This window comes from Epinephelus fuscoguttatus, linkage group LG8 (assembly GCF_011397635.1).
Source record: "Epinephelus fuscoguttatus linkage group LG8, E.fuscoguttatus.final_Chr_v1".
NCBI lineage: Eukaryota > Metazoa > Chordata > Actinopteri > Perciformes > Serranidae > Epinephelus > Epinephelus fuscoguttatus.
Window position 1 is genome coordinate 17,344,045 of NC_064759.1, and position 10,244 is coordinate 17,354,288.

The 10,244-nt window shown below is 42.0% G+C and overlaps 1 protein-coding gene across 1 annotated transcript; it reads left to right on the forward strand.

The window, feature by feature from the left end:
• Positions 1–584: 584 nt before the first annotated feature.
• LOC125893854 (zinc finger protein 572) lies at positions 585–5,804 on the forward strand. Its single transcript, XM_049584791.1, has 3 exons — positions 585–645; positions 1,750–2,236; positions 3,978–5,804. Exons 2-3 carry the CDS (start codon positions 1,783–1,785, stop codon positions 5,360–5,362), a joined length of 1,839 nt encoding a protein of 612 aa, XP_049440748.1. The 5' UTR covers positions 585–645; positions 1,750–1,782; the 3' UTR covers positions 5,363–5,804.
• The last annotated feature ends 4,440 nt before the right edge of the window (positions 5,805–10,244 follow it).

A 10,244-nucleotide genomic window follows, 5' to 3' on the forward strand; every position in this document is an offset into this window, starting at 1 on the left:
TAACCTGATAAAGTGGTGTTGTGGTTTATAACTGATACTTTACCTGAAGCCTAATTTTAGTAAAATTTAGTAAAAATTTATGCTGGTTTAAAATAAACAATTTAAAAAATTTCCATCTTCGTTGAACTACAGTTCTGTGTAAAAGGAATTAAAGGCCTGTCCTAAATATAGGCCAGTTGATTTTGGTGCGGTAGATTTCATGTGAGGTTTGGAAATGTATTTGACCTCTATTATTGATTATTGGCAACCACTTTCAAGGAAGTCAGAGGTGTGTATGTGGAGTTAGCTCTAAAAAACGTATGAAATTAAAAGCTTAGCTTGTCGCAAGAAATACTTCCAGATTGTTACCAATCAAATAGGCAGGCGAGTAAGTAAAGTTCTTAATTAAGCTACTCCCAATAAAATAAAATGTAAAATATTGATAATCTCCTGAGACCCTGTGGCCTCCTATGAGGATGTCATATTTGGGTTTACTGGACCTTAAACTTCGTCCTTTTTAACTTAGACCTGTTGTCCTCGTTTGTGGACACTTTTTGTGCCATCTAGTGGTAGTAAGAGCAAAATACACTAATCCATGTAAAAACAAGATGGCAGCTAACTCTGCGAAGCCAGTCTGCAGCCGATCCCGACACAAAAGTGGACAAGGTACAAAAGCTGATCACATTTGATGGTTGAAACTTGTTTATTTGTAATTTATAATTTTTGTAGTTTGATATGGCAACAACAGTAACAAGCTAAGACACTGTTAATTAGAAAGCACTCGTCTGAGGACATTGGGACTTAAGCATCATCTTGTTTGAGGACATTGGGACTTTATTATCATCTCATTTTAGGACATTGGGACTTTATTGCCGTCTTGTTTCAGGACATTTGGACTTTATTGTCATCTCATTTTAGGACATTGGGACTTTATTATCACCCCTTTTGGGGACATTTGGACTTGATTGTCGTCTGGTTTGATGACATTGGTACTTTATTGTTGTTTCATTTGAGGACATTGGGACTTTATTATCGTCTCGTTTGAGGACATTGGGACTTGATTGTTGTCTTGTTTCAAGACACTGGAACCTTATTGTCATCTTGTTTGAGGGCATTTGGACTTTATTGTCTTGGTTGAAGACATTTGGACTTTATTGTCATCTCGTTTGAAGACACTGGGGCTTTATTGTTGTCTCGATTGAAGACATCAGGACTTATTTGTCAGTGACAGTTTTTAGTTTTTTTTTATACTTATCGGGTCCTACTGATCCCAAATAGCTCGGAGAAATTAAAAATGGCCCCTAAACGAAAGTTCAGGTTGCTGTCACTTTAATGAGACTGTGGGCTGTAACCTGGACACCAGTGATCTGAGCTGGTTGGTCAGAGCTAAAGGAAGTGTGCTGCTTTTCCTGTGTTATTATCACCACTCAGTGATGTAGACGGTCAGTAAACGCTAGCGTTAATATTTAAAAACAGCTGAATTGCGTGATTTTCACAGGTGAGTCTTTTCTTCATAGCAGACAAAGGATGAATGACGCTGACAGCTGCTAAGCTAACGTTACAACGGTTAAAGATTGACTGTGTTAGCACTGCTGCTAAGCTAATGCTGGCGTTAGTGTAGCGTTAGCTCTGATGCTAACGGTCAGTAACAGGAAGATGACCGCAGTGGAGACGTCTGATGCTTGGTTTTGGTTTTATATCGCCTGCATTGCCTTGTACGTAGCTGTCTTTGCCTTCATTCACCTCTATGTGTTTCCCTCTGGTCCACAGCTTACTACACACCGACATCCTAATGGTGACAACATGAAGATGAAATCTGCCAAGTCTTTGCTCAACAAAGCAAAGAGAGGAGCGAATCAACGCGATGTGGTCAAAGTTAAAACTGAGTATGACTCAGAGCTGGAGGGTGGAGAGGAGGAAGGCTCATGTGAGGTGCACACCAACGGAGGTGGTCTCAACATCCAGATCAAGGAGGAACCTCACGCACAGGAGATTAGTGAGGAGCACAATGGAGGCTCATTAAGCTGTTTAGACACTAAGCCGGACACTTTGGCGTGCAGGTCAGATGTTCACCATCAACAGGGACTCATTAAGGACGAGTGTGACTCTGACCATCAGTCAGAGTATGATTTCACTGAAGCTGCTGTCAAGGAGGAGTCAGAGTCGTGGATTAAAGAGGAGGGAGACAGTAAAGAGGAGGAGGAGGAGACAGACAACATCCAGGAGGATTATGGAGAAGGAGAGGAGCTCTGCACAGGTAGGAGTTTATGACAAACACACAGTCCTAAGGTGTATTATTTGCTAGTAAGGGTTCTTTTTCATTACCGTAATACAATGGCAGGGTATTAGATGAAGCCAATTTTAGCTTTAAAAAGCATATCATTTATGTGTGCTAGAACTCCACAGATAGCCATTTGACAGTTCTCCAACTGCAAACTGAAAGCAAGGTGTGTAAGATTTCAGGGCATTTGGTGGCATCTAGTGGTGAGGATTACAGATTGCAACCAGCTGAAACTCCTGGTTGCAACTCTTTCAGTGGTCATTGCTCAGGAGGTTTTAACCTGGAGCAGATTTATTCGCAGAGGTCTCTTGATTTCCAAAACAAACAGACCAGGGGCTGGTTGCACGAAACAAAAAACAAACATGTCCATTAAAGTCCTAGTTAAGGTTTCCTCGTAATAAAATTGGTTGCACAAAACACCCTTAAGTCTTCTCCTTAAGGCTTCCTTAAAATGTTCACGTAAATATGTATTATTTTCTCCTTGTCTTGGTCTTATATGTAAGGGATCCCTAGACCATTGCACAAAAGACCTTAACAACCGAAGCAGGGTAAAAAACCCCAACCTAAGGTACTTCTGACTCTATCTTAACTGCAACATGACCGAGTTTATAGTGATAAATGTAAAAAACTAATACACCCTGAGACGCGTTTTCTGCACCCACGAGAACCTGATGGATACACTTTTGATTTTACACTATAGATTTGACTGAATTCATTTTCATTGTAATTTCTTCCTACTGTTTTCTGGTATTTGGGGATCAAATTTATTTTGTAGTTTGTGCTTTCTATGATTGTATTCCTCCAGGCTTGTTATCGTTTCCTCCTCTGACCAATTTGGTTTTCTTATCTTCTTTTCTTCTGACATTTTTTTTTTACTACCAAAGCCAACTTTGTGAGACAATAACAGGCATCACAAGTGTGAGTCCCAAACAAACAAGCAATCTCCATGGAAACTTTTATCGCTGTAAAATCTTTTTCAATGCAGTAAATTAGTTAACGGTTTTCCCCGACTAAGTTAACCTTTTATGGGATTCTGTGCAACAGTGTAAGTCCCTCAGCTAAGGAGAATTTAAGCCTTAAGTGTCATACTAAAGGAGAAAACTTAAGGTGTTTTGTGTAACTGGTCCGGGGTGAATCAAACTGTACAAATCAGTGTTTCTACTACACTGTTTGGCACATCGCAGATGGGATGTTAGTCCAGCGCCTGCCAATCTGTGCTCATCTATTTTCTCTAAGAATGTATTGTGTGCTCACCTTGTTTCTGATCCAGACGTTCAGGAGGTTTTTACTGGGAGCCGAATTATCCGCAGAGGTCTCCTCTTCTCCAAAACAAATGGGTCCAGTGATTTAAACCAGTAAAAGCACTGAATAAAGCAGGTTGATGTTACAAATCAGTGTTTCTCTGAGGCTCTCGTTGGAGATGGTGGCCGATGTGAAAATGTAAATGGCCCTGTCTGGAGCCAGTGTTGGTTTGTCCATTCTGTTCTATTGTGAAGCCATGACGGTGCAACATGGTGATCTCTGTGGATGAGGACCCGCTTCCTATGTAGATATAAACAGCTCATTGTAGGATAATGAAAACACTTACTATATTACATTTGTGCTGATAATATCCTCCGAAATAAAATTGCCTGTGAAACAAAGAAGTGTAAAATCATAACAATCACCCTCTTTTAATGCACTCTGCTAACTGTGTGTATCTTCCTCTCCTACTTAGAGTCGTCATCTGACTTCTATCCATGTCCTCACTGCACTGTCTCCTTCACTGACTTGGACTTCTTGGAGAAGCATGTCAAGTGGGTCCATCAGAAACAGTATCTTGCCAAGCTGAAAAGTTGCCTCTCAAGCCGCACACTAAACCTCATCCCTAAACACACCTGCACTGTCTGCAGCAGCACCTTTAACTCTAAAGTACACCTTAGGGTCCATGTTCGTGAAGTCCACCCTTCTGCGCCTCCCCGCAGACTTCACCCCTGTCCAACATGTGCACGCAGCTTCCAGTACCTGAAGAATCTGAAGAATCACTGTCAGCGCTGGCACAACATGTCAGTGTCTACCAGAGGAGGGCATCTCAGCTGTGCCGACTGTGGGAAGAGTTTCAAAGCTACCTGGGGGCAAGGGCCTCATCTGTGTCATGAACCGCACAGCACGGAATCTGAGGATAAGCCCATCTGTCTGGACACTGGTGTGCAGTGTCAAGAGTGTGGCAAGAAGATGGGCACACCTCAAAGCCTGGAGGATCACATGCGCACCCACACAGGTGACCGGCCGTTTGTCTGCAAGGACTGTGGCAGGAGGTTTGTGGAGCGCAGCGGTTGGCGGCAGCACATGAAAATACACACGGGGGAGAAGCCATACAAATGTCAGATTTGTGGCAAGGCCTTTTTAAGATCGCACCACCTCAAGTGCCACTTAACCACACACTCCGGCAAGAAGGAATATTCTTGCTCTGAGTGTGGAAAGGAGTTTGGGTTCAAGTCAAGTCTGGATCTCCACGTGAGGACGCACTCCAGTGAGAAACCCTACCACTGCAATGTGTGCGGGAAGAGCTTTAACACCTCAAGAAACCTGAGGGTTCACTCCAAAGTCCACAACACTGACAAAGCTCACCAGTGTGGGGACTGTGGGCTGAAGATCGGAGATCTCGGGGCTTTAAAAATACACTTGCGGACACACACCGGAGAAAGGCCTTACCACTGCACAGTCTGCGGCAACAGGTTCATTCGTCTTGCACATCTGCGAAACCACCAACGCACCCACACTGGTGAGAGACCCTACAAATGCACTGAATGTGACAAGAGCTTCACTCAGTCTGGCGACCTGGTGAAGCATAAGAGGATACACTCTGGGGAAAAGCCCTTTGAATGTCCAGACTGCCACAATCGTTACACCTCCTCTGGTGATCTGGGCAAGCACAGGAGGAGTCACACTAACCTGCGTCCCTACACATGTCAAGAATGTGGGAAAAGCTTTCGCTTGTCAGGCCATTTAAAAACTCACATGTTAACTCACACGGGTGAGAAGCCATATTCCTGCCCCAACTGCCTTCGCAGGTTTGCTCGCTCTCACCATCTTTCTGGGCACGTGGCTAAATGTCGCTGAGCTTTTCATGAGAGGACTGTAAATAAGCTAGGCTGACGTGAAGCGGTAACTATAGAAGCTGCATCCAGGCTTCTACTAGTTTTTTCATGAATGTGTTTAAGTCAAAACTCATATCTATATATATATATATATATATATATGACTATTTATATGAACTTTCTGTAACACTCTTGACTCAGATGACTGTTTTAACTTATGAAAAGTGAATTGAACACATGACGAGTTTGTTATTGCATGAAACTCTTTTTTAAGCACTATCCCGGGCCTTGTATGATTTTTGTGCAGGGTAGGTCTAAACTGGTGGCAGAACACTATTATAATGGACACTTGAGGGTATGTTGTGAGGCACAGTTGAGCAAACTTACAGATAATGAATTTTTTCCCCCCTCCACAGGTCAGTGCTGTATTATTTGTAAAAATGTAATAAATTATACGCTGAGTGCATGAACACTGTGTGTGTGAAGCTACTGTGTGTTAAGTCATTGTGAGAGGCCAAATTATTTGCATTTATTTGTTTGCAAGTGTTAAAGGTCCAGTGTGAACGATTTAGGGGGATATAGTGGCAGAAATATAACCTGAAACTAAGAATTGTTGAGCGTTTGTTACCTTAAGATGAGAGGTTTATATCTACATACAGAGTGTGTCCTCTATCATGAAGCACGCCACGTTGTTTCTACAGTATCCCAGAACAAACAAACTGAACTCCGGCTCTACAAAGGGCCATTTGCATTTTCACATCAGCCACTGTAGCTGTCCTACATGCTAGGCTCAAGTGAGAAATTGGTTGCAATTTGCAACCTCACCACTAGATGCCACTAAATCCTATACACTAGACCTTTAAATGCCCACGAAAAAGGATGGTGACTTTCAACAGAAACTGAAAATTGGAGAATTGGCTTGTAATAATACAAAAAAGAAGTAAAAACTAAACTATTACTGACTCATATAGGTGTTTTTGTTTCAAAGATAGATCTGGGGCAGCTCTTAAGAGGAGCATTGCTATATTTAGCTGGGTAACATTGAAGGGTAAAACTTTGAATTGGGGACTTGTGTGAAAACAGCCATTTGAGGGCGCCTGATGGCTTAGGGGTAGAGCAGACGCCCCATATATGAAGGCAGTGCCCTTGCTGCAGGGGCCACAGGCTCAATTCCAGCCTGCAGCCCGCCCCTTGTTGCATATCACCCCCCCCCCCCCCTCCCCCTTCACACCCAGACTGTCCTATCAAGTAAAGCCAAAAATAAGCCCTAGAAAAGAGTCATTTGAGGATTTATTTACTCTACTTGTGAAAGTCATCACAAAGTATAATTACATTATACTTCAGGGGTGTCAAACACATGGCCTGCGGGCCAGAACCAGCCCACTGGATGACTTTGCACATCTAATATTGCTGCATTTGTGAATGCCAAGAGGTTCCAGGTTTCAGGAGTTAAACAGTGAGGAGTGTACTTCATGTAACATGCTGCTTCAAAGGTTTTTCACTTTTACCAGAATACAGTCTTAAAGAAATCTCAGGGTGTTAATCATCTGTTTTGTAAATGGACTAAGGTTTTCAGAATGTACTTGTACTGCTCTACGCCAAAAGAAAGTGAAACACTTGGAGGTGTTATTTATAGGTTATTATGCGCTGGTTTTACTGGTCTGGCCCACTTGAGATAAATTGGGTGGTAATTGGCCCATTCCATATTAGAAAATTATGGAAAATGGGCTGGTTTTCTCCATGGGGTGCCTGGGCACAGCCTTAGAGATAGGGTAAGGAGCTTGGACATCTGGAGGGAGCTTGGGGTAGAGTTGCTGCTCTTTAGCGTTGAAAGGGGTCAGTTGAGGTGGTTCGGGCATCTGATCAGGATGTCTCCTGGGCGCCTCCCGTTGGAGGTGTTCTGGGCCATCCCACTGGTAGAAGGCCCCGGGGCCAACCCAGAACATGCTGGAGGGACTGAATTTCTTATCTGGCCTGAGAACACTTCGGGGTCCACAAGGATGGATGGAACTTTTACTAATTTCTTGCTAAGTTTTGGATCATTTCTTGTAAAGTTGCCAATTGCCTTTTTCTCGTGTCCTTGAAAGTAATTAGGCAAGTTTTCTTAGGTTTTAAAGGGTTGAATAAATAAACTTGTCTTTACTGAACTGACATTAATTTTTAATTGTGCAACTGAGCTCTGCTTAATCTCAAATATGGATTTACTCATTTTAAACCTAGTTTTACCAAACTCTTATTAGAGCTAATCTTAGATTAAATTAATCATTGTTGGTACAACTCATCCTAAATCTTTAAGATTTTACATGCTGCCCTATTTGTTTACACTGTAGTAAATTGAGCGTTGATGCAATGAACGGTGTATCCCGGGTGGGCGGATCACACATTTTGAACAGTACTGCGGTTAACGTAGAATCTCCGCCCGCGAGGGGCAGACGGGTATATAAAAAACACGCGTATCCTTCTACCGGCGGAGTACACACAGGTGAAAATTGCCACAAATCAGTTGACAATTCACCTTTCGTAAAATTGTGAGTTTTTTAATAGTAAAACGACTGAGTTTTGTCACTGGAGACGTTTAAACATTTATAATTAGCGGACACAAGCAGACTGAATCATAGCAAGTGTTAGTAAGTGACATATATCGCTAATACCGATGGTGAAGTAACGTTAACGTTAGTGAAGCACAAGCTAGCGCGGCTAACAACAAACCTAGCTTAAATAGCGCCGTTGCTGTATAACGTCGACCATAAATGGCACCCGGCCTTCTGGGGCCAAATTTAAAGTCAATTTAAAAGTGAAGGTACGCCGAAAACACTTAATGAAGAACCCAAATTAAAGGAACGCCACATACATGATTGGTAAGTAAGTTAAATTTTTTTCATATCCTTCCGCAAATTGGAACGGCTGATTAACGTTAACGTTATTAGTTTCAGTTAGGACTTAACAGTTCACTCTTTCATAACGAAATGAAGTGAGCATATCATCTACAATACTTCCGTTTAAACACTGTTTAATACAAACTGGAATCTTATTTTTAAACAATGTACCACTACATATTAACATACCGGTATATACTCTCACTGGCCACTTGTACACTTTGCTAGTACCGGGTTGGACCCCTTTTGCCTTCAGAACTGCCTTAATTCTTTGTGGCATAGATTCAACAAGGTGCTGGAAACATTTCTCAGAGATTTTGGTCCATATTGACATGATGACATCACACAGTTGCTGCAGATTTGTCTGCTGCACATCCATGATGTGAATCTCCAATTCCACCACATCCCAAAGGTGCTTTATTGGATTGATATCTGGTGACTGTGGAGGCCATTGGAGTACAGTGAACTCGTTGTCATGTTCAAGAAACCATAAAGTGATGGTCATGGTCAGCAACAATACTCAGGTAGGCTGTGGTGTTTAAACCATGCTCAGTTGGTACTAAGGGGCCCAAAGTGTGCCAAGAAAATATCCCCCACACCATTACACCACCACCACCAGCCTGAACCGTTGACACAAGGCAGGATGGATCCATGCTTTCATGTTGTTACGCCTGATTCTGACCCTACCATCTGAATATCACAGCAGAAATCGAGACTCATCAGACCAGGCAATGTTTTCCAACCTTCTATTGTCCAATTCTGGTGAGCCTGTGTGAATTGTAGCCTCAGTTTCCTGTTGTTAGCTGACAGGAGTAGCACCTGGGGTGGTCCTCTGCTGCTGTAGCCCATCTGCTTCAAGGTTGGACGTGTTGTTGGTTCAGAGATGGTCTTCTGCAGACCTTGGTTGTAACCAGTGGTTATTTGAGTTACTGTTGCCTTTCTAGCATCTTGAACCAGTCTGGCCATTTTCCTCTGTCCTCTGGCATCAACAAGCTCACTGGATATTTTCTCTTTTTCGGACCATCCTCTGTAAACCCTAGAGATGGTTATGTGTGAAAATCCCAGTACATCAGAATTTTCTGAAATACTCAGACCTAGCACCAACAACCATGCCACGTTCAAAGTCACTTAAATCACCTTTCTTCCCCATTGTGATGCTCAGTTTGAACTTCAGCAGATCATCTTGACCATGTCTACATGCCTAAATGTATTGAATTGCTGCCGCGTGATTGTCTGATAAGCTATTTGCGTTAAGGGGCAGTTTAATAGATGTACCTAATAAAGGGGCTGGTGTGTGAATAATTTACATACCTAAATGACAAACAAGTCTAAGGTTATCATTGTATGCCATAGCACGTGTCATGCATCACACATTTACTGTGAATTGGCCTCTGCCGTTTGTCATATAATCAATAACCTCCCCTTTGTATTTAAAACGATTTGACGGGATGTGACACATTTTGATTACATAGTAATACATTTAATTCACACTTATGAGAGAGTGGCCTTCATAACTGCATGCACGATGACGTCTCATCTTGTGGAAACAATAAAATGATCTCAGCAATAGTGACTCTTAATCATGCCTACAGGATGAAGATAAAGATAAAACCTCAGATACAGAGAGCTCCTGTGGCATTAAGGCAGTTTATCCAAAGTACTTCAAAGAGGAGATGGACCTTAAAACATAGCAGTCCAGTTTAAAGGGGCAGTTCACCCCAAAATCAAAATCATATAATTTTATATTTTGCCCTACATTATATTCAACACAAGGCAGACATTTCTATGGTTGATATATCAACCCTCGGCAACTCACTTAAATAATGTAGATTGATAAATAACACGGTTAAGAGTGAAAATATGTGTTTTTGATTTAGGGATGAATTGTCCCTTTAGAACAGCATGATTTTTATTCCATTAAAAAAAAAAATTCAACTGCTGATAAGTGCTGATAACAGCTTCAGTGTGTTTGTAAGAAATTTCAGTCCAACATTGCCAGAAATATAAATTATTTAGTTATGACATTAC

Bases quoted from the DNA above. Each gene is read 5' to 3' on its own strand.
- LOC125893854 (XM_049584791.1), top strand. From the start codon at position 1,783: ATGAAGATGAAATCTGCCAAGTCTTTGCTCAACAAAGCAAAGAGAGGA. The intron at 2,237-3,977 runs GTAGGAGTTTAT...TCTCCTACTTAG, and splicing joins AGGAGAGGAGCTCTGCACAG to AGTCGTCATCTGACTTCTAT.